The sequence below is a fragment of the Takifugu flavidus genome, chromosome 3 (assembly GCF_003711565.1).
Source record: "Takifugu flavidus isolate HTHZ2018 chromosome 3, ASM371156v2, whole genome shotgun sequence".
NCBI lineage: Eukaryota > Metazoa > Chordata > Actinopteri > Tetraodontiformes > Tetraodontidae > Takifugu > Takifugu flavidus.
Genome location: NC_079522.1, coordinates 16,876,868 through 16,900,783, shown reverse-complemented (window position 1 = coordinate 16,900,783; position 23,916 = coordinate 16,876,868). Strand labels below are relative to the sequence as shown.

Here is a 23,916-nt window from a genome sequence, read left to right as displayed (position 1 = left end):
AATAAATATACACTCTATATAAGGGTATCACTTACATTCTGATGGATAAGGGTGATCTTTTGTTATAGTTATCTTCTTGGGAAAAAACAACTTGTCTGCTATACATTTAAATGAAAAGGCTGTTTTGCAATTTAATAAAGATAGCATTGCATTTAAATGTCTACATGTATCAGATATCATCACTTAATATTATTTTTGAGATCTTCATTTATTTAAAAAAAAAATAGAGCTTTACACCACATTTATCATCTCAAAATGAACCTGGGGGGGGGGGGGGGGGAAAACATTTAGATGTCAATTAAAAATCACTTTCTTCTCATTTCATAACAGTTGCAATATGATTGCTCCCAGTTGTCCATTAAAATTGCCATTACTTGCAGAACTCGATTTTGTCTGTTGATTTGAGATCATAAGATCAACTGAAGAATTTTTTTACTGTGATGCTTAAGGTTCCTATTTTGAAATTACACCATTGTTTTTGTTCCCCTTTTGGGAAGATTTTGGCTCCTTCAATGAATTGGGGGGGGGGGGCAATGAGTTTATTCCACCCAATAGGACTGTCAAAAGTGCAGTCATTGATTTCACCTTAGGACATTTCCAAACCATAAGAACAAAAACCATCAAGCAGAAAACAGTGGTGGCTCAGAAGAGTACTCAATCACAGAAATAGCTTCGTAGTGCTTATAGAGGAGAGATTTATACTGATTTTTATTCAAGTCACATGCTGCAGCCAGTACTGTAAAACTACTCTTTGTTATGAGATGTCAAGAAAGCCATATTTAATGTCACTTGTGATGGTTGAACAGTAAGTTCATTTGAACAAAAGAGACATTACAAAATCAACATCTCACCATTCTGATATTTTTATCAAAAGCAAATTAAACAAACATTTGAACTGGATTAAGCGGGTGAAATGGAATAATAAAAAACTTTAAAACATTGGAAAGCACCAAAACATTAAGCCTTTCTTGTCGAACACAGTAGAAACTATCACATTAGTCTATGGCACAAATAATCAAAAATATGTAAAGCAGAACTAGGATCACAATTCCTTTGCCCACATGTTACTAAAAAGAGATGAAGTGAAGTTAGATAATAAAACAAAGGAAAAACTAAACACAGACATTTTCACTGTCATCTCTTCTGACTCTTTCATGACACACAGCCCTCTGGCTGTGCTGTGCTGACTTTATTAGCAGCAGGTGCAGCCACATCAGCAGCTGCTGCGCCACTATCAGGCTTTTCTAAGCCAGATGTCTGGGCAGCCATGGTCCTCCTGAAGAGACGCATGCTCATCTGCAGCAGCTCATTGTCTACAACTGGTGTGGTGGGGTACTGCTTAGTGAGGCCCTTAAAAAGAAGCAGTACAGTTTGCACAATTAAACATCATATCAAAAATATGAACCAATTAAGCCGCAGTACTGATGATAATCCTGACATCTACCTTGTCATTTTTTAGCAGCTGTCGACGAATTGCGAAGTCTCTGCGAGCACATAGGGCTTTGCAGTAGGGACCGAGGTTGCTTAATAAGCTTGTCTTCTCCGTCCGCCTATTCAGGGCCCCAAGGTCTTGCTCAAATAACTTCTGTGCATCTGCAAGGACAGAATTGACAGGTTTTTGTGAGCATGGGTCATAATAGCAAAACAGACCACAACAATTAGGCCCCCACAATACAAAGAGGACATATCAAACTGGTTAGCTTTCCCCCACAAAATCCTTATTTTCTATTTCACGGCAACAAGTTTAAAAAACAAAAAACAAAAACAATGGTACCAAGTTTTAAAGGATCACAGAGAAAAAAGAATCAGTCTAACTGTATGATGGGAAGCAATTCATCGCCTTCTTTGACTATGCTCACAACAGTGATAAACTGAAAACCAGCTTACCTTTGGGATCTTCCAGCTCACGCTTGCAAACCTCTCTCACTTGTTCAAGCAGGTCTGGCCCAGCAAGCCGCTTGGAGATACCTGCCCTAAGAAGGACAGCCCCTGGTGTGAACCGCAGCAATGCTGCCCCAGCTGCACGGGGTTCCTGCTTATGTTTGGGCATGAGGCTGGACCAGTCCACATCAATCACATCCAGAGGACCTATAGCACATCCATTTACCAAATACATTAGAGTTGTACTTTTTCCCCCCCTGAAATGTATTATTTGAGCATTTTTAGGAATAGGCAAAAAACAAGTTTACTGAAAGATGTACATCAAAATATAAATGATTAAGAACAGATAGCACTGATAAAGCATGCTTCCTTGTTTCTATAGCCAAGATGTACATCTGTACCTCTTAATAATTAATACAGTGGAAGTAAAGGAGAATAAACAATTCTCAAAATCAAAACTATTTTTTTTTAGTCGGTCCGGATGAAAATTACTAGTCAGAGCTGATGCTCCTAAAAAATTACAATAGGACCCATAAATAACAATAAAAACATTTTCAGAATTCCTCTATAAAAATAGATTAGCGGTGTACCCGTAATTTTCTCTTCATCTTGCTGATCCTCTTTCTTCTGACTGTCAGCCAATATTTCATCCAACTCATCATCGCTGATCGGTTCGTACTCCTCACCAACAGATGCCACAGACTCTCCATCGTTATCTTTCCTTTCGTCATCCCCTGCGAACAGCAAACAGACGTCTTTAAATCTACCTCAAAGCAAACAATAAATCACCAGGTCAGAGACAGACAGGAGGTGCCAAAAAGGGGACAGCAGCAGATGTTTCCTGCCTCACCGTCAATACTGTCGGCCTTCTCTAGCTCACGTTGGTCCTCTGTGAGATGGAGACTATTGCTTGGTTTCTCCTGCTCTGAAGGGCTGAAAGCTTCTCTTGGCAATAGCGGCTCGTAATCGCTTCTGTCCTGCCTCATCATGTCCCCTCGCAGATCTCCTCTCATTTCAACCCTCGGGTCCCCTCGTCCTGGAGCCCTGGGGTCAGTGTGCGGTGGTTGGTCCATTGTCATTCTCTCCCTCTCTCGATCACTGCCTCTGTCCCCTCTGCCATCTCTATCCCGCTCATGCTGTTGTATGAGTCCTTCAGGAAGTAACCGTTCTCTGTCCCTTATATCCCGCTCCCGCAAAAGCGGTTCACGACCAGGCCGCATCAAAAGAGGTTCTCGACCCCGGCTCGGCCAGTCCCTGGGCTCGGGCTCCCAGTCTCTTTGCTGCTGTAAAGGCTGTTGAAGCAGCAGTGGCTGCTGCGGCTGTTGTTGGGGCCTGTGGTCTTTACGCTCTCTTTCTCGTTCAAATGGCTCCCGGTCTCGCTCCCTTTCTCGGCTGTCGTAGGAACCAGCACGGGACCTGGCCTGTCTCTCAGAGTCTGGAGAGCTGCGTCTAGAACTGTGGCTGCGAGAGTCTTGTCGATCTGTACAGTCAACAGCACCACATAAATAAAAGTGTCATATTTAAGATTGTTGGTTTAACGCAATATTGGACAATAAACAATATTACTTAAAAAAAAAGCATAACCCAAGTTAACGTAATGTATCTGTAGTGGTAAATATATGTATACGTTTATGTGAAATGAGGATGTTCAGGTACCTGATGAAGTGCTGCGACTGGGTTCTCCTCTCCTCAGCTGATCAATCCGAGACTTCCTCTCTGCTCCTGGTGGGTCATTCACCTGCCTCTCTCGCTCCCTATCCCGCTCTCTTTCCCGTTCTCTCTCACGATCCCGGTCCCGACAGTTGGCCCCCTGCAGGCGGCCCCTGCGGGAGCGCTGACCCTGAGGGTCGTCTCTGTGGGCAGACTCGTTGGATGGCGAGCGAAGTCGTTTGGATGATGCCCGGCTCTGGTTGCTTCCCATGCTGCTGCTGCGCGTCTGCTCTAGAGGGGGCTTTCGTAAAAGGGTTTGGGACATGAGGGGTTGTGGGGTCAGAGTCTGTAACAGCATCGGCGGATCCTGGGGAATGAGAGGGGCGATGGCAGGAGGGTTGCACCGCTCCCGGTCCCTGCCCACCCTGGGGCCTCCCCTTCTAAAAGGTTCAGTAGGTGTCCTTTCAGCTGGAGCTGCAGGAGCTTCCAACGGTGCCCCTCCGCGTTCAGTGACCTCCTCATCTGACCAGTCGCTGAAATTATCCATTTTGGAAAGTGGAGATGGCTCTGCATTACCACGTCGATCGGGCCTCATTGAGGGTGGTGGTGTCCGTGGCCCCCTCTTTCTTTTGCTCTGTGGCTGCTGTGCTGATGAATCCTCATCTGACAGGTCAGAATCTGCTCCCCGTGACCGTTTCCGCTTTCGCTCGAGGGCCTTCTTCTTGGCTCCTTTCCTGGGTGAATACAAGGGTTGCGGTCCATCCGAGGTAGCTGCAGCTGGGGGTTCAGGGTTAAAACGATCCCCTGAATTAGTGTTACCTACAGACTCATCTTCTTTGCGAAGCTTCTTCAAGCCTTTCTTTTGGCTTTTGTTTTCTTTTTACCCTCTTCATGTGACTGCGAGCTGGCAGTGTCTCTTTCCTCACTACCGGTGGGAAGGCTAAAAGAAGCTGGAAGTGGCGTGGAGTCTCTGCCCCTGCTACGGGAGTCACTATGGCTTTCCACAAGCAGCTCACCCCGCCTGTCGCCCCTGCTTCGTTCACCACGTGATTCCAAATCATCAAGGTGGCGTGTGTCCCTTTTGTCCAACGTTCCTCTGCGCTCTTCATCTTTCCAGTGCCCGGATTTGTCATCAGATGAAGTGGACCTTGGTGGGGTTCTGACCAAGGACTCCTGGGGTCGCACAACCTGGCTTAGTAGACGATGCTTGTCACTACCTGCACACAGCACAAATAATAACAATCAGAGAGATGGATTTCTGTAAAGTTTCTGTAAATTAATTCCTTTGATACAAATGATTAACCAAAATTTCACAGCAAACAAATTATTCCTTTAAAATAATCCTTTTATAATGATTCATTTATGGTTTTAGTGTCTGAAAGTGAAAATTTTCTACGGCACATTGAAACATCATCGGACCAAGTTTATCTTATGCAGTCCAATGGTTATTCCCCAGTGAACAGGAGTGTGTCCATTTAAAAATGTTTTCCCTACTGTCAGATGGAGGAGGACACACTGGGCTGGGGAGAAGGGGCTGTGGGTGGAGCTTGGCCTTTCCTCGGCCAATCGGGCGCTCACTTTTTTCTTCTCCACTGTTGTAACCATCACTGTCAGCTGGACTGAGATCCCGGGCTCCTCTCTTAGGAGTGGTTCTGGGACTAGGACTGCTCTCCACCCTGGGCCTCTTACGACTAAATGTAGACAACAGTAATCTGTTATTATTACACCTTTTTATCTTAACTAATTTCACCAATTCTTTAGCAACCATTAGGTGGTATATTAAATCACAATACTGACCTCATCTTACGGTCATCACGACTGTCCCGGATGGACCGCTCATCCCGGGAGTCCTCTCTCCTGTCTCTCCTTTCTTCTCTCCCCCTTTCCCGCTCTTCCCACTCACGCTGCCTCTCTCGCTCTCTCTGCTCCCTCTCTTTCTCCCTCTCTCTTTCCCGCTCTTTCCTCTCACGGTCCCGTTCTTCTCTTTCTCTTTCCCGCTCCTCCCTCTCTCTCTCCCGCTCTTCCCTCTCTCTTTCTCTGTCTCGCTCCCTCTCCCGTTCCCTCTCCCTTGCCCGCTCCCTCTCAGCCTCCCTCTCCTTCTCTCGCTCTTTGTCCCTCTCCTTCTCTTTTTCCCTCTCTCTGTCTCGTTCTCTCTCTCTGTCTCTCGTTCTATCTTCTCGTCTCTCTTCTGTTCGGTCAGTTCTGCGGTCCTCTCTCCTCTCTTCCCTCTCAGAATCTTCTGATCTCCCCTGGTATCTGCTAGGCGATGCTAAAAAAACCCCCAAAAAACCAATATTAACACAGTAAAAATCTTTATTGTGATCAAATTATACTTTTTAGTTCACTTAAATGTTATTTTGGAATCCTAAAAATTTCAAAAGGTTGCTTTGTGAACTTTAATTAATTGTTAATTTGTGTCACGACAGTGGTGTAAATTCTTGCAGCCTCCACCCAAGAGCTTCTTTCCTCACCTCTGTCTCTGTTGTCTCTCCGGTCTCGTTCTCCATGACCTCCTCTCCTGTCATAGGAGGAGTCCCGGGAGGGTTCTCCTCTCCGGTCGCTCTCGTAACGGTCCCGGTCTGAACCCCTCTCTGAGCTTCTATCTGCAGCACTGCGATCATTGCTCCTCTCTACACTTCGTTCTCGCGCTGCACTGCTCCGTGACTCCCAAACATCATTGCTGCTTTCTAGCTGAGAGCCCCGGGTGTTCCGGTTTGAGCCTGGATCAAGAACAGAAAATAAATTGTTGTGACGTGTGGATAAACTCATCAACAAATCAAGTCATGATAACGCCAGTGAACTCGATCCCAATGTGTTTGTCTTGTTGCCATTGTTCAAAAAGGATCTATTCTATGTCTACGTCCATCCAATATCAACCAACTAAACCTCTAAGATAAAAGCCTCCGTGTTAAATGGAGTAAATGCTTTGTGTAAAGATGAATTAATAAAGATGAACAATTTAGCTCGTTGGCACAATTAGTATAGTGTGTAAGATACTTTTAAGCCATTTACTTTTTTCAATTACATTTTTTCAGTCACATTCTGGACAACTGTTTCTTATAATCCATCCTTCAGCTCAGCCATATTAGTTCTTGCCTTTGTCAGATGATTCATTAGCACGGCTTCGCACTCTGCCATTCTTCTCAGCTCTGTCAGTCTTTGAATCTTCGCGTCCGTGCCCTCTGACATAACTCCTGTCCTCCTGTGTTGTGTCTTCCTTCCTCTGTGTGTCACTCCTGTCCCGCTCTCTTTCTTTCTCTCGCTCTTTATCTTTCTCCCTGTCACGGTCCCGTTCCCGACTTCCGAGAGATTCTCGACTGGAGCGGGTCTCTGTCCTACTCTCTCTAGAGTCTTTTGTGTCCCTGTTGTCACGAGAGTCTCTTGTGGTCTCTCGTCCTCTTTCACGGGCATCTCGGCGGTCACGTGACTCCCTGGTATCCCGTTCACTGCGAGTGTCCCGCGAAGACAACTCCGAGTCATAGTCTCTTTCATCACGGACACTATCTTTTTCTCTCTTGTTGCGGTTTTCTGATGTGGCCATTGAGAAAAAAATGAGACAGAAAGCAAGAATTAATTATTTTGCTGAAGATACATTCTGTATAGTAAATTAGCAGTTAGTCGTCGTTCAAATTACATACATTTAAAACACAAAACAGCAGAATTTTAATTGTTGTTTTGAGGTCATTTTTACCAAAGGGGCAAATAACTTATTTATACTGTGAATAATTAATATTAATTGTTTGTGAAAATTTCAAACCAGCAAATGTGTTTTTGTGTTAAGTTTAAATTTACTGTTAACTATAAGACATCCAATTTCTCTACGGAGATGAATAAAGGACATCTTGAATCTTGAAGACAAATGAACAATAAAAGGATAGCAGTTACCATCTCTGCGTTCATTCCTGCGTTCCTGTGCAGGCAAACTTCGTTCCCTTTCACCTCGGAACCTCTCCCGACCACGTGAGTGCCGTTGGCTGGGGCTTGATCTCTCAGACCGGCGGTGGGGCGATGAAGCGTCGTGAGAGGTGAAAGGCGATCGGGAACGCCGGGAACTTAGAGGTGAACCGGCCGAGCCCGCTATGCTCCGGTGGTAGGTCGGGGAGGAAGAGCGTCGCCGACGCGGAGACGAAGAATGCCGCTGGGCAGAGGAACCCGAGTGGGAGGATGGCGAGCGATGACGAGGAGAGGGTGAGCGCCGGTGCCGCGGCGGTGAAGGAGAACTGCGGAGTTAGAGAACGACTGTGACTAAGTACCTTTATTTAAACATATGGTTTGGGTTACAGGAAACTTTGCTTTGTCTTTTCTTACAAAACACTAAAAGAAAACTTTGTAGTCAACAGCAAAAACAGGAATTTAGCGTGCTGTGCACACCTGTTAGGGGGGGAGGATAGGGCAGATATCTTATGAGATGCCTTAGGAGAAGAAGATTTCTTCCTGGGTGGAGGTGAAGCCCCCCTAGAAGGTGAGGACACACTACCGGAATGCTCTTCGGAAGTCACAGCCCACTTGGCTTTGTGGGAACTATCTGAACGGTCTCTACAATCAAAAACATGTTTAAAATCATACACTGAAAATATCTTAAGAGAATATGTGTAAGATGAAACGATAACAGATTGCCAGTCGCCACATTTGTCTTACAGAAAATACCAAAGAAACACAATGTAGATACCTTCGCTTTTCCTTCTTCTCTTTGTGCTTTTCTGTATCCCGTCCCCGATCCTTTCCTTCTTTCTGCTTCTCCTCTGACTTTTCCTTATTTTTGTGTTTGTTTTTGTGCTTCTTCCCAACCACAGGAATATCCAAAGGGACTGGTGGAGGGGGACTAGGGGTGCGTGGTCCCTTCTTCTTGCTGTGGCTTCCTTTCGAAGATCTGATTGGAAGCAGGTACAAAGATTTTACATTTCAAATAAGATTGGAATACTTAAACTTGTAGATTTCCAGAGGCTACAAAGTAACCACATGAAATAATCACATAACTGAACGAGGACAGCGTACTGGAAACACTAGACTTAATTGTAAGTCAGTTCAGTACTGGAGAAAAACTGCTAGGTTGGTGCCATGAGGCAAACTCGGGTTTATTTTCGGCTTGTTATCAAACAACGTGTAAATTTATCATCCTTTCAACATTGCCTACTTGGTGGGTTCTGAAACAGGTGATGACACAGTTCCCTTCTTCTCTTTCTTTCCAGAGCCCAGACCTTTAGTTCCACTTTTGTGTTTTGGGGATCTGCTGGACTTCCTGGGCGACGGTGTGTTTTTAACTGTTAACTGATCTGGAGATGCCTAAAAAAACATAGGAAACATAGCTCATCTTTTAAAGTTCTCATTTAAATGAGTGGGTTTTCCACATAGCTCTGGGTCTGACTTGAGGCATAAAACTATAAATCGCTTGTGCTAGTTGACTACAGACTTGGGGCTCAAGCAAAAACAGCATTAACATATAAATAAGATAGAAAAACTAGTAAACAGGACTAAATTCTATGAGCTGCAAAATTAACAGGATGTATTTCTGTACAATCTCCCGATGGGGCATTAAAGTGTGTTATGCTGAGGAAATCAGTGCTCGGAGGGGAAATTCAGACCAAATGTAAAACTGTTCAAATGTGACATGAAAAGATTCAAAGTGTGATTGTATGGACCAGTTATTTCAAGTTTACTTGCTAACTTACTTTAGGAGCCAACACAGAAACTGGTCACTTACCTTTGGCACGGCAGTGACTCGTGCTTTGGACGGAGTCTCATCTTTCTTTACCACAATTTCCTCCCTTTTTTCCAGGTTTTCCTGCTCAAGCTTCATTAGCTCACGCTGAATCTTTTGTCGCTTCATTTCCAAGGATAGCTCGTAGTCGTAATCTCCGATATCAGAGTCTGAAAGCCAAACAAAATGGACCTTTTTCAGCTCCATATTAATATTCCTAACTTCAAATGACTAAATAATTTCGAGGGCGTTAATAATAAAACAAATATTAGTATGCTATTTATATTTTAAATAAGAAAATGTAAGAACCTTCTCTATTAGTTTCCCACTCGGTGGGTTCTTCTTCACTGGCAGGGGTGCGCTCCTTTGTGATTTTAATATCCTCCTTTTCCCTGCGTCGGCCTCTGGAGGAATCTCTCTGAGGTGATTGGATTCAAACTAATGTTAAAAATACGCTGTATGTCTAAATAATTCGTAATGCCATGCAGTTCATGTTTTTATTTTATAATCTGAGGTAAAACACTGCCATTGGCTTTGCTTTATCAAGGAAAAAATGCCTTGATTTAAAACATATTTAAAACACAATAAGGAAAAACCTACTCTAGCTGTAGGTGATGTGGGTTCGTCTACGTCTCGTTTTAAATTCTCTGGGTCAACATCCTGTCTCTTATTCTTCATCCTCTCCCGTAAATCTCCTGTGGGTCTCTCAGCTGATCTGCTCCATTACACAAGAAAATTCAATAAACCACAATAAAAAAATATATACCTATACTATAAATTAATAGCAGCATTTTAAGCAAAAGTGGCCTTTAAATCTACACACAAGACCAGCACATACACGCACTGACAAAGCAAATCATCTTACCGACTGAAATTAAAACCTTTGCCTCGTGGCTGAGTTCCATGTGTGTATCGGCACGTGTTACCGTAACTGCAATTACCGGTCTTCAACCAATTTCTACAATGACTCTGAAAGAAAGGATCAATAAACACAGAAGATGTAAGCAATAAGCAACATAGGGAGCTGACCTATAGAAGTGGATTGCTATAACAGACACACAAAGTTGCAAGTAAAAGCACTACATTTTAGGCTGTGTTAAGAATTGGTATGACAATTTGCAATAAAGGTTCTACTTACATCAGCAGCATTACTCCCAGTACTGGGACCAAGTCGTTCAAAGACACTAGGTCGGCGGGATGGGGCGGCGGGGTTACAGGTGCTGCTGGTTGTGGTGTTGCTGCTACTGTCAGATATGGTCTTAGAATTCTCCACTGTTACTTTCCGCCTGATCTTGGACATTCTGTAGGACTACATATAAGTATTAGAAAACACCAACGAGAAATATCCAACGCAAAAAAAACGCAAACTGCACACCGTGGCTTGAATAACAAACAATGGGGCTATATATTGATTCTTACTAAAGTTAGTGTTAAAATTACACTATTTTGTTCAAAAACCGCGGTGTGCAACGACATTGCTAGCACCGCGTTCATTCATTCCTGAATCCAAGACTTAAAAGTTTCGGCCACTCCATACAGGTGATTGCGTTCATTCGGCCAGATTGCTGCGAAATGGGACAGCTTTTTAAAGAAATAAACAGATGGTTTAGTGAATCTACATCATCACAAGAAACAGGAACAGCCCGCTGAAATGCTAGTGTATAGCTTAGCTTAGTACGCTAATGTCCCTTGCCACGCGTACTTTAACCTCTGCAACTCCATTCATTAAAGTCAGAACTCGGAAGAAACATGGCTGGCGTAGCTGTTTTTTGCACACATCCTAAAAACGCAAAAGAAAAGGATCGCAAGCTAAAGCTAATGTCAGAACTAAATAGCTAATGACTTAATGTTTTATAGCAGCACTGGGCCTAGCACTATATTATCATGCCTCCTTAATATATATTTTTAACAAAAATTCTTACCCAAGATATTAGCTTGGAGACGCATTTACTTAAATCCTGCTACCTGTCTAAGGCCTTGTGGAAATAACAAGGTTTATTCTTTAAAATCAAAGGCAGAAACTGCCCGGAGTGTCTTCATGCTGGCGGAGGTGCACAACATTCTCTTCTTCGTCATCTAAAACATTTCCGATTATTTCGACGCATTACTCCGCCACGTGGTCAGAACGAAAACAGAACCACAAGCAATAGAGGCGAAAAGTAACATTATTCGACGTTTTGATGCGTTTATATAAATAAATAAAAAAAAATCGTTTTTTTTCAGTAGGAAATTGCATTTCTTAATGAAGTTCAATGTTCATGTACAAATAAGATACAATTACAATTTTGACAGCCACAACAACAGTGACAATTAAATGTGTTATTTTCATCCAGGGTATCATATTAGTTGAACTCATTTTAACTAATTGCATGTGTGATGTCTCACATCAATAAACTATAAAAGCGTCTAATTTCACTGAGTAAATTTTGTGTTGCCATCTCACAAGATGTCCCAGTTATGAGCATTTCACTGTTTTCAAAATCCCTGACAATGCATCACTACTATTTTTTAATTTACAGTTCATTCCTTTGACATTATAAAGTGATTTGTATTGCTTAAGTAACAAATATTAAGACCGCACTATAAACATGACACAATGTGAACAAATGGATATGAGCTTGTTTCTCTCCATAAGAAGGATTGCGTTAATTTATCCACGCAATGTCCTGTAGTCTATTCTGGCATTCCGTATTTGCACAGCAAATTATTTTTCAAACACGTCACTTTAATTGCAAGGTAGTGACCTCATTGGCACAGTGACATGTGTAACCTAGACAGTTGGAGGGCTGCTAGTTGAAGCTTCCATTTTCTCTATGACCCTGCGAGCAATGGTCTTCAGAGCTGTCAGAGCTTCATTACAAGCCTGCGTAATGTGAGATGGTGGGAGGAGAAAGCCATAACGCCCACGGTCCTGGAGCTCAAATGTGAAGGAGTATTTGATGCCAAGGTTATAGGCCCAGTCATCAGATCCACCAGGAGCCAAGTCTGAAGAACAAAACAATACTTATTTATCATGAATATACTCAAATGAAGTATTTTCATACTTACATATTGTCTTTCCTCCAGAACCATATTTGTATGTGTTTCTGTAGTATCTTCTTATTTTCTGGGCAGCTTCTTGTGCCATGTCGAGCTTTGAAAATGTGCATCCATCCATAAATGCTTACAACAAAAGCACTTTGGAAAACAGAAAGACTAATGTCTGTAATGGCTCTGGTGGTGAAACACTCACCAATTCATTGTGGTTTTCTGCTTCATCTAAAGTGCAGGAATAAGGGAAGAGTAACATCTGAGAGTAGGAGTGGATTGAGAAGTAAAGCTTCACTGAGTCCTTGTGGGAACGCAAGAAGTGAGCAACACTCTGAGACTCTGGCTCCGATTCAGGGAAGGCACCACAGTAGATCTCACTGCAAGGGTCATCAGAGGCTCCCTCCGCTTGGAAAAAATGGATCTATTTTATATATACTGCACATCTTTAAATGTATGAGTTTTACCTGCAATATGCATGACTAAATATATGAAAGGTGGATAGAAAGATATTCTAGAGAGGTTAAGTTGTAGCTCAGGTCCTATCGCTGAATGTTAAACAACCCTGGTGATCAAGCTTTCCTTTCACATTATTACCTTCGCCAAGGAGGTTATGTGATCGGCGGGATTTATCTGATTGCTAGCATAATGCAAATTTGGATTTTACAGATTTTAGGAAACAGATGATTACCTTTAGGTGATGTTGCAGGTTACCATCTGGACCCAGGAATATTTTTGAGTTATTCTTTGGGAATCATTGGGAAATGGGGCCATGTTCAGCATATGCTGATGATCAATGCCCCGCCTTGAGGCCATAAAGTGAGCTACAACGTGTAACCTTTTACTACTACTACTATATATACACAATAATACTGATACTGGTTAAATTGAACAGTTATTTTTAAGTTGAAGAACCTCCATTAAAGGAAGGCAATTCAGATCTCACTCATAGTGCCCTGATTTGCTAATCGTCTGCTGCCTCAGTCAGAGATCCTTTCAGTGAGTCTAACCGTCAAATACAAGATGAGCAAAATATGGTTGTCAGACAAACTTATTAAACGATTCCAAATAATTGTGGCATTAGTTTTGGCTCTAAGCCACAATACGGAGGAGAACAAGCTGCTTGGCTTGCTTTACGAATGTAATACTAAAAAAGAGATCTAGCATTTTGTTTAAAGCTCAGCTCCTATACATGTGGAGATAGCATAGAATAAGGTTCTTTACGAGGAATAGGTACATTTGATACAATTACATTTAACATGTCAGCAGTACATAAAGTTTTATTTGATAAGGAGTGTTGTGATTGCAAGACTCACTGCACCAGTTAGCATCAAAGTTTCTGTTGAGGTCGGCTCCGATACAGTTGTCGCTTTTGCTAACTGAACGATTCTTCCTCCACATTCTATTCTGAGGCAAAAGAAATGTTAAACACAAATATCTGTGAACACAGTCTAAATACTACTTGTGTTTTGTGCATTTATTACTGTAGTCCATGTGTATTCATATCCATCAGGGTTCATAACAGGCAGGATGTAGACGTCCAAGTTATCCAGGATGTGAGTGATGTCTTGGTTTTGGCCATAAAAGGACAAAGACTGTGGGTGGAACAAAAATTTCAATGAAAGAACACTATTAAAACAAATCTATAGTAAAAAAGCAGCTGGAGATGCTGAAGTGTTGCTAAAACTCTTACTTCAATATCATTGCAGTCATTCACTGCTGATATCTGTCTGTCTGGTCTTTAATGAATTCCATCTATTACTAAAGCAGGGTCAGTTTGTGAGCAATGTTAACGTACTCACATGACGTACAAACCACAGGCAAAAGGCAGGTGAGATCCATTCCCTTGCATGGATTCCACAGTCAATCCACATTGCTTTTTTCTCTGGCCCTTTATTTCGAGAGAGCTGACAAAGAGAGATTAAACAACAAAACAAAACAGTTGGCACAACAATAGACTTCATACTATATGTAGACACAATCCCTCAATCACCTAAAACACCCAAAACTGGGAACATTTGTATCATTTCATTATTGAGGCTGAATACCTTTAAAACGTAGAGTGGTCGCTTTTCACTTGAGGAGCCAATGAGAATGACTTTAACTATATTTGGATTGTCCTGCTGGGTTTGGTTTATCCAGAAATAGATCTAAGTATAGAGGGAGGTGGGAAAAAAATGAACAAAACTGTAATTAAATTAAATTCCAGCCTAATTCTTTGATATTAGATTATGCTTCCTTTTTATGATTCTTGAGATTCATCACCTCTGAGGATCCACCACTATTGTTCCAGTTTCACCATAATTAATGGAAATTGTGAATATTACATGGTCACCAAGAGAGTGCATGATTTATATTTGTAAAAGATCGCTGTTTGCACCTGGCATCTGGCAATGTGCAAATGCATAGTTCGCAAAATACATGAAAAATATGGGGGGGTTAAAAATGATTTAACATCTTTTCCAGATTTCCGAAAGTCATGATGGAAAATGATATTACAAAAATCGTACGTCGTTCAAACTGTGATATTTTTCATAGTAAGATGCACTGCTCCTTGGATCTGTTGTCTCATTCTTGGTCTGCATTTCAATCAGCTCCTTGGCATTGGCCAGTAGAACCCTAAAACACACATGTACACGGAACTGACATAATCTTTATAAAAACTATATAAAAACATGATGCTAGACTTTTTAGACAATGTACTCATGAGTTATGGTATGTTTGTTCAGCAGATCCTTGACGGTCTTTAGGGTGCGTGCAGGGACATATAGATGGACCTCCATCTCCTCCTGGATGTACTGAGGGGAGTCGGGCTGCCATAAGGAGGTCTGATCACAAAAGACATAAAACCTAATTAGAAGAAAGAATTGGAGGGGCGGAGGCGGTTACAGAAAAAGAAAAAAAAAGTTTCTACCTCGTACTGTGTGGACACATTCTTTAGGATGTCTACGTGTTCCTGTGTTTTGGGTGTTATTGATAGAACTTGGTCACTAATCAGACAGAACAAAAAAATATAACTCATTTAACATCTCTAGGATGTGATTATAATTCACATAACAATCTCTAAATTTATCTATCTATGGCTGACTGAGGTTTACCATAGTATTTCCACCCCCATCCTTATTTTATCTGTGTTTAAAAATCAATACTTTCAACTTCATAATACTTTGAAGTAGAAATGTGTGTCTATATTTTATTCCATTTGAAGAGAATCCTTTAATAAAGTCCCCAATGTAACGTACCTGTTTTCTGAACACTCCCCTGTCCTGAGAAGTTTGTTGAAATAAACAACAAAACAAAGAACGAAAAGCGTCTTCATGGTTTCGGAATCAAAGCATTTAAAAGAACTTTTTCAAAAGCATGTCAATAGGGAGACATTATTGATTTGGAGAGTGTTTATTTAGAAGTTAAACATTACTTTCCTGAAGGATGCGAGCATAGGTCAGCTATCACAGTGGAGAAGAAGCTCATAAGTTTATTCTTGGCATTAGAATGGACCAGTAAGTTTGTATTTTATTTTATTTAAAGTTACTTTTAACCTTTTCTTAGGTATATGACTGATGGCAGTTCTTTAGTGGAAAGCAATGTTCAGCTTTATTTGATTTAATGTAGGTAATTTCAATTAGTGGTATATTCTTATTTCACACTTGTTTTTGCTGCCAAAACTACAGCTGAAACACTTGAAACATCGTTTATTGTTGAAGTCGGTGTATGCTGTAATACATCCTCACCAACAGGTGGCGCCATATTATCAGGAGCAACACCTGTAACACGGCGGAAGTTGATGTGTTTCTATCATTTGGCAAGATGTCGGGCCACGATCAGCTGGTCTTGTGTTTGTGTGAATTAACAAGGTAAAATTGTCAACTATTTCAATTACAGAAACGTTAAAATAGCTTAATTTTAAGTGTGTGTCGCTTAAATGTAGTATCTAGTCGGCTCGTATTAGCTGATTTAATGAAATTAGCTTGTTCCTCATAGTAACGTTGATATCTAAAATAACCATGTATCGTGATACTATATATCGCGATTTTTACGTTACGTATTCTTAGTTTATGGTAATAAATTTTAAAAAGTATCTTGTGTTTTTATTTTATTTTACAGTAATTTTACATGACTTAGTATGCTGTTGTGAATCTGACAACATATATGTTGTGCTATTCATTAATGCCTTTAAAATTAATACCCGGAAAAGTTTCGACTGGGGACAAATTATTGTTTCACAAAAAATTTCCTTCAACAGTAAATCCACATAATGGTCCTCAAGTCTATTTCTTACGACTTTCTTTCATGTTGTACATTTCCTCCTTTTTAAAATCTGGACTTTCAATAACTTTAATGTAAAAGAAACGTGGATTTTGCCTTGACATTTGTCACATCTGTCCATAGGTTGCTATGGAAATTGTTGCTACCCCTGGTGATTTTGTGTGCACTGTTGCTCACAGTCCTGGTCCTGCTGGTGCTTGCAGTTCGTTATTGGCTGCAGAGCAGCAGGAATGCTCGACGGGCCAGGGATGGCCGCCCCACGGTGGCTTTCTTACACCCGTATTGTAATGCTGGTGGTGGCGGGGAGAGAGTTCTATGGTGTGCCATCAGGGCTTTGCAGAACAGGTAATTTTAATTTAACTTGGGGGAAAAAACAAATAAGACATGATTAGTGTTTGAAATAAGTCCGTCATCAAAGTGCCACCTGCTCCTAACTATGACCCAATCATATCCTCTTATCTGTACAGGTACACAGACATCAACATTGTGGTGTACACAGGAGACCTGGGTGTGACTGGCCAGCAGATCTTGGAAGGTGCACGGCGTCGTTTCAACATTGTGCTCCCTCGCCCTCCTCAGTTTGTCTTTCTGAGGCATCGTATGCTTGTGGAGCCCAACTTGTTCCCTCACTTCACTCTGCTGGGACAGAGCATCGGGTCCATCTTCCTCGGGTGGGAGGCGCTGACAGAGTTCGTTCCTGACCTGTATATCGACTCGATGGGCTATGCCTTCACTCTGCCGCTGTTCCGCTACTTTGGAGGCTGCAGCGTGGGTAGTTATGTTCACTATCCCACCATCAGCACAGATATGTTGTCTGTAGTGAGAGAGAGGAATCCCAGGTAATTTTCACATACACATACAGTATTGAGATCTATATGAACATTTCCACCTTTTCCTAGGTACTAAAGCTGTACTGCTAACCTTCTAGGTTTAACAACCCAGACTACGTCTCCAACAGTCTTTTCCTGAGTGCCTTCAAGGTGGTCTACTACTGCCTGTTTGCTCTGCTCTATGGCATGGCCGGTTCTTGCAGCGATCTTATCATGGTCAACTCCTCATGGACCCTGGATCACATCCTGTCACTGTGGCGTGCACCGAATCGCACCAGCGTGGTCTACCCTCCGTGCGACGTGAGTGCCTTCTTGGACTTGCCGCTGGAGGAGGAAGTCGATAAGAAGTGCCACTCCATTGTTTCTGTCGGGCAGTTCCGCCCAGAGAAGGATCACCGGCTGCAGATCAGAGCTTTCAAGAAGGTGTTGGACCGGAGGAGGGAGGGTCCTGGGGGCAGAGAGTCACTCAAGCTCGTACTGATAGGTGGATGCAGGAACCAGCAAGATGAGGACCGAGTGCTGATGTTGAGGGGCCTGTGCCAGGAACTGGGAGTGGGCGACAGAGTGGAGTTTAAACTGAACATACCATTTGAGGAATTGAAGCGCGAGCTTGCAGAAAGTACTATTGGATTGCACACCATGTGGAATGAACACTTTGGAATAGGTATTTAAAAAGAATTCTTGATGAATTTTCTTGTAATGTGTTTTCCTCACAATATTCACTCTGGATTTTTTCCCCTGCTTTGCTCTTCCCTTTCACTTAGGCATCGTGGAATGTATGGCAGCAGGAAAGGTCATCCTGGCGCACAAATCCGGCGGTCCCAAGCTGGACATTGTGGTGCCCTTTGAGGGAGGGCAGACGGGCTTTCTGGCCGATGACGAAGACAGTTATGCTGAAGCAATAGACCAGATCCTGGCTCTGCCCCCTGCCAGTCGGTTGCAGATCCGACGCAATGCCCGCCAGTCCGTCGCTCGCTTCTCAGATCAGGAGTTTGAAATCTGCTTTCTTGCTGCTATGGAGCCTCTGATGGGAACACTTGAACGATGAGTGGACTGATTCTGTGGTTGGTTGTGGGTATTTAACTCTTTACTGGTAAGATGGGATAAAAACAAATACACTTGTAAGAGAATTTCAATGATGCTGTTAGAAGTTTTAGAAATTAGTTGCATTTAGGATAGTCTCATTCCAAGTCTGAGCTGTGATTTTTTTTTTCTACCGTAAAAAGCTCAGCTTAACTGGACACATTCCTGTTCCAGGTTATTTAAAATACACGGTTCACTTGGTCTCCACATTACTGAAGAGGCTGAAAAAAGCGCATTTATCTTTAGCCACAGCAAGAATTCTCTTCATGTCAAAATGTTAAGTATTTTTGATATTGTTGATGAACGTAAAAAAAAAAAAGAGAAAAAAGAATCATCTTTTGGTGGACTTAAACACCAATCTGTTGTTGTGAGGTACAGATATACATTTCTGAGGTCGATTAAGCGATTAAAAAATAATTCACTTTAAGTTTAGGAGCTTGTAATTCATTAGATTTGTATTTTCTGATTTTCCTTTTCAACCCGGTCTCTCAATTTTGCTTCAAATGTCATTATATAAGGATGGTGAGCTTTTCCCCCTCATTTTACCTCTAATCACCTGTTTATGAAACCATTTGATTAGTATGGGTCTAACAAGTGAAATTTCCAGGATATATTGAATATGATATGTTCAGGTTATTGACAGTTTGGCACATATGTATATACTTTGTGTGTAAATTGTAATACAACAAAACGTGTTTTTTATTTAAATGGAGTAATGTTGAGACAATTTTCCTTTGTTGTTGGTCAGATTTTTTTTATCCAGACGAGCAATATAGGACTTGGCCAGCAGGGGGTTCACTACGATCACAAGCAAAATTATTTAGCATCTTCGCTCTCAGGGCTTCTCAGCAAAAATCTTAAATGCTGAGTTACCTGGTACAAAATGATGCAAACGACTTCAACAAATTGGGACTCTGACACGGAGGAGACCGATTTTGACATTTATATTGTAATTTTCAGCTTAAATGCCAGAAAACACATTTAGTCTCCATTTTCTTGATTTCACTTGGCCCCACATGTTCATATCAGTACATCAATAAGTTACATACTGTACTGTAATTAACATCCATAGTTAGGATATTCAGTAGGATGAATGCTGTCAGATGAAAATCAAACTGAACAAGATATATGTGTGGAAATTAAAAAAACAAACTTCTTTATGACAAGCTTAACAAATGCAGATAGAAATAAAGGTCCCCTCAAACGTGCAGTGAGGTTTCCACACAAGAGCCAAATTAAAACCAGAGATGTCCTGATGGCACACAAGGACGCATTGAGACCAAGTACTTGAGGGAGCGCGAGCACCTTAAAAATTAAGGCATTGCTGCTAAAAAATGTTAATCCTTCATGATCTGCTCAGTAGATACAGAATCCAGACGGTCCCTGTGCACCAAGGGCTGAAGCTGTAATGGCACCACAAAAAGAAAACTTAAAAGCAACATTCAGTCCAATTGCCAGCCACATGATTTCTGTTACTGACTACATGACTCAATGCTCAGTACACTAGACACATTTTAACTGGATCACCTGGTGGGAATGATTACACTTCACATGATATGAATCCAAACTACATTCTACTTCCCTATTATTGATATTTAAGAAGTGGTAACGGAGCAGCAACTGTAACTGTACACACAAACTGAAGGTCCAGAAATCATGGCGACACACAGGGAAGTCACACAGTCCACGATGACGCACCATCACTAGCCCTGCTGCTTCTTTTTCATCTACATTATTAAATAAGTTTTTAAAAACCTTAACATTTATTCCAGTTGTACTGACCAGATTTTAACAATCCTTTGGGGGAGGAAAAAAAATCTTTCAGCTTTGACCACTGTGCAATATCTTGTGAATAAGGCTTCCTTGTAGTGGCAAAACAGTCTAGAAATGTTTAAAATGACACATTTGTGAGAGAATTTCTAGGGATGCACCTCTTCAGTATTGATGCTGAAGCATCTTTCTAGATAAGGGATATTTAAAGGATGATATATTTATTACACTTGGCTTTCAAAAGCCATGTTCTGCTCCAAAGGTTTCCAACAGCGATTTCCGATGTTTTGTTGAAAGCTACGGTAGCTTGATTGGTGCATCCCTAGTTTTAAAACGCACCTTTTGGTCTGCGGACCGCTGTACTCGGAAGGTTGTTCCCCGAAGACTTTGATCCCATTTTAAAAGAAAAACATATACTCAAAAACAAATCCTTCTTTTCCTCAGTTATTAAATATTTTTTGTATAAAAGCAACCTGCCCCACAAAAGCCTAACCTACCACCACTGCAGTCCAATCATACATACATGCATGGATGTATGCAGATTCTCAGTCTTGCTCATGCACACTCACGAGAACAGCTTTATGTTTTACAGCTCATTATTACATGGAGTCCATGCAGTACCAAAGCAGAGAGATCCTGATGTGTGCATATTTCAGTGCAAACTCATGGCGAAGAAGCAGACAGATGATTTGGCTTGAACACGGATCCAAGATTATTTGCACAGTTTCTTTTAACATCAAGGTAAATCTGCTTGGTGTACCAGGTGAGTGAGGTTTACCATACCAGGAAATACAATGTTTACCAGAGAGTTTAGGCAATCGTAAACAAAATATTCATTTCTAGAATGCCAAACTTTCCTGCTCCAGTCTCAATCGCCCTGCTATTGTAAACCATACGAATCGAAAAGGCCTAGCATGATCAAAAATGTAATAATAAGCATTAATTGAATATGGTCTGGTTTGCATTAAATATATACACAATCATCACTGTGATCCTAAGGAAGGGGATATTAGGATTTTCTTCCATGTTGGCCGTCATAAATTCTTTCATTGTCTATTTTTAAGTCCTGATATCTCAGTTCAACACTCTCCAGTAAGTTTGGTGGCATCCCCCCTTTTAGGCGGTGCAGGTGGCGGTCCACGCCGTAGTGTTGCATAGCCGGAGATGTTACCAGACATGTAACCCCCATTTCCACCATTGCTTTGCTTTCCATTATCCAAGAGCAGCTCCGGCGGCGGCGGAGGCAGCGCCATGTCGTCCATAGTCCCTGCAGGATCCAACTTTCCTGCGAGCGCTGAAGAGTTAAGAGAACCCTGGCGGCCTACTGACTTCCGTTTTAGTGTCCGGTTAAGATCCTCAAGGAAATTGGGTTGGCCCGAGCTGCCTTTGGGAGAGGTGGCAGGAGGTGAGGAAAGGGGAGGGGGCTCTGGGGTGTTGTTGCTACGCTGAACTAGCGTGGTCTTTTTCAAGGAGCTCTTACCCCAAGATAAGTTGCTGACAAGGGAGACAGGTGGCGGTGGAGGGGGAGCCTGGGGCTGGGGGTTCACGACAGCTACCTTAGGTGCTCCTCCGCAGTGAGCTTCACCCCCAGGAGGTGGAGGAGGAGGGGGAAAGAGCTCAGATGCTGGAGGAGGAGGGGGGAAGTAGGCACATTCAGGTGGTGGTGAGGGAAACTCGCCACTGGATTTCTTTGCCTGGCTTACTTTGGCCTGCAGTGCCATGGGCAGGTTGGCCAGATTCAGTTTGCCTGGTTTTGGTGGTGCGGGGGGTCCGTTTGCGGGATCTTTGGAAGATGGAGAGACACACGGTGCAGAAGAAGCAGCGTTCTGTGGTGCAAATTTGCTGAGCAGGTTTTTCCTTGATTCTTCATAAAAGCCAGAGGAGTTGGACTTGACACTGGAATTTCTCTGTGGGGTGGGCGGGGCCTTTTTACCGCCTATATTTAAAGAACTGGAGGGTGGCCTTTTTGTGGGCGAACCAAGGTTTCCAGGAGGAAGCGGAGGAGGAGGTGGGGTAGGACCTGTGACAGGTGCAGGTGGAGGGGGCGGAGGAGGAGGTGGGGCAGGACCTGTGACAGGTGCAGGTGGAGGGGGCGGAGGAGGAGGAGGTGGTGGTGGTGGTGCTGCCGCTACAAAAGCAGCATTGCTATCGGTAGGAGGTGGTGGGAATTCTGGAGACTGCAGCTGCTGGACTCCACCAGGCTGCCATTTTGGTTTGGTTTTTACTGCAGGTGGAGAAAGTGGAGCTTTGGGGATCTCTGTTTGATTTACCTGGGGTGGAGCACCTGGAAACTGGCTCGCTAGCTGCTTCACCAAAGACATGGTCTGAGGACCTCCTGTGGAGGTCATCTGCTTTGAAAGGCTGTGCTGCTTAGGCAGCGTTGGTGGCGGCTGAATGGATGTATGACCAGCTTGGAGGCTGAACTGTTTCTTCAGGGGAGCAGGTGGAGGTGGGGGTGGTGGAGGCGGTGGGGTTAGGCCACCAAGTGTAGCAGGAGGTGGAGCAGGAGGAAACGGTGAGACAGGGGACACAGGTTTTGGCGTCGTATGAGGTCCAAAACCTGATGTGAACATTTTAGCAGGTGCTGGTGGTGGGGGAAATTGAGATGGAATCTGGAATTGCTGCTGTTGTGGAGGAGGAGGAGGTGGTGGTGGTGGCGGTGGTGGAGGAGGTGGTGGGGGAGGGGTTGGGGCAGGTGGCGGGGACTCTTCAAATCCTCCATTTAGAGAAAGGAGATCTCGTGGAGGGCTGGGAAACCTTTCCTTTAGGGCCTGCTTAAGTCCACCACAGTAAACAGACTGGCTTAAGGGCACGGGTGCAGGAGGAGGGGGAGGGGGAGGAGGTGGGGGTGGAAACGATCCCCCGTTCATCTGCGCAGCATGTGCAGATGTTGGTGGTGGAGGGATGAAGGCAGGAGGGGCGGCTGGGCTAGGAGGCCCAAGCCTCAACACAGCCATGGCAGATCCAGGGGTTGGCATGGATGGGGGAGGTGGCGGAGGTGGAGGAGGGGGGACGTTAGTCCTTGCTGCAATATGGTTGACGTTGGGTTTGACCTGTGCTGCAGGTGGCGTTGGCGCTGGCGGCTGCACTGGCTGAGGCTTTGTGAGAACGTGATTGGGCTTGTGGTGACTAGCTTTCTGGTTCTGCAGTCTGGTGATGGTGCTGTATTTGTACATGGTGGGAGCAAGTGAGTGGTGCGACACCGTTTGAACTGCGGGTGGGGGAGGAGGCGGAGGCGGTGGCGGAGGCGGTGGCGGTGGCGGACTCGTCTGTGGCTGCTGTAGGGGAACGTGGTTGTAGATACTGTTGGTCATCTGTTGCTGTTGCAGTAGGTAGTTAGAGGGTGCAGCTTGAATGGTTTCCAGATGAAGAGGCGTCGGATATTGTTCTGGCTGGGGGGGTGTTGGGGGCTGCACTGGCTGAGGTGGGTGATGGTGCTGTAACTGGGGTGGAGGCTGTGATGGGTGCTGCTGGATGATCTGAGTCTGTGGTGAGTGCTGCTGGTGGGTCTGAGGCTGAGGCTGGGGCGGGTGCTTTTGGACAGGCTGGGACTGAGGCTGTGGTGGGGGCTGTTGCTGGGGAGGGGGTGTCGAAGCTGGATAATCGACTGAATGCTGACTGTGATGCCTGTGACTGTGATGTGGCAGCGTGCCCCCTTTCGCTGTGTCCATTCTCATCTGGTAGACAAACAGGAGCACATCTTAGTCTTCA

At 43.4% G+C, this 23,916-nt stretch overlaps 4 protein-coding genes across 8 annotated transcripts in view; 1 reads left to right on the top strand and 3 right to left on the bottom strand.

Moving 5' to 3' along the window:
• Positions 1 to 681: 681 nt before the first annotated feature.
• On the bottom strand, positions 682 to 11,307 carry zc3h13 (zinc finger CCCH-type containing 13). Its single transcript, XM_057026225.1, is given in 21 exon segments — positions 682 to 1,350; positions 1,445 to 1,593; positions 1,888 to 2,088; positions 2,472 to 2,615; positions 2,732 to 3,361; positions 3,538 to 4,398; positions 4,401 to 4,748; positions 5,110 to 5,222; positions 5,329 to 5,800; positions 6,003 to 6,251; positions 6,628 to 7,059; positions 7,417 to 7,751; positions 7,903 to 8,067; positions 8,201 to 8,401; positions 8,666 to 8,814; positions 9,233 to 9,399; positions 9,539 to 9,647; positions 9,830 to 9,944; positions 10,095 to 10,198; positions 10,368 to 10,538; positions 11,152 to 11,307. Coding segments are annotated over 20 exon segments (5,304 nt in total). The 5' UTR covers positions 10,530 to 10,538; positions 11,152 to 11,307; the 3' UTR covers positions 682 to 1,152.
• A 417-nt stretch (positions 11,308 to 11,724) lies between these two features.
• On the bottom strand, positions 11,725 to 15,642 carry cpb2 (carboxypeptidase B2 (plasma)). 2 transcript variants are annotated; one of them, XM_057026263.1, is made up of 11 exons: positions 15,499 to 15,642; positions 15,171 to 15,246; positions 14,960 to 15,084; positions 14,767 to 14,875; positions 14,305 to 14,406; positions 14,059 to 14,163; positions 13,741 to 13,851; positions 13,573 to 13,663; positions 12,462 to 12,664; positions 12,278 to 12,362; positions 11,725 to 12,214 (listed from the first exon to the last, which is right to left on the bottom strand). In XM_057026263.1, exons 1-11 carry the CDS (start codon positions 15,573 to 15,575, stop codon positions 12,000 to 12,002), a joined length of 1,299 nt encoding a protein of 432 aa, XP_056882243.1. In that variant the 5' UTR covers positions 15,576 to 15,642; the 3' UTR covers positions 11,725 to 11,999. The 2 variants fall into 2 exon arrangements, with proteins under 2 accessions (XP_056882243.1, XP_056882244.1); XM_057026264.1 differs by having other exon boundaries at positions 15,171 to 15,212; positions 15,499 to 15,606.
• Positions 15,643 to 15,975: 333 nt separating this feature from the next.
• On the top strand, positions 15,976 to 19,162 carry alg11 (ALG11 alpha-1,2-mannosyltransferase). The gene is made up of 5 exons (XM_057026260.1): positions 15,976 to 16,110; positions 16,646 to 16,867; positions 16,990 to 17,361; positions 17,451 to 18,016; positions 18,117 to 19,162. The coding sequence occupies exons 1-5, from the start codon at positions 16,064 to 16,066 to the stop codon at positions 18,398 to 18,400; spliced, it is 1,491 nt and encodes a 496-aa protein (XP_056882240.1). The 5' UTR covers positions 15,976 to 16,063; the 3' UTR covers positions 18,401 to 19,162.
• Positions 19,163 to 19,363: 201 nt separating this feature from the next.
• Positions 19,364 to 23,916, bottom strand: part of raph1b (Ras association (RalGDS/AF-6) and pleckstrin homology domains 1b) — a 33,733-nt gene continuing 29,180 nt past the window's right edge. For all 4 annotated transcript variants that reach the window (XM_057026226.1, XM_057026228.1, XM_057026230.1 and 1 more), the window contains one exon: positions 19,364 to 23,882. In XM_057026226.1, coding sequence (XP_056882206.1) covers positions 21,285 to 23,882 — 2,598 coding nt within the window. In that variant the 3' untranslated portion in view covers positions 19,364 to 21,284. The remainder of the gene's footprint in view (positions 23,883 to 23,916) is intronic.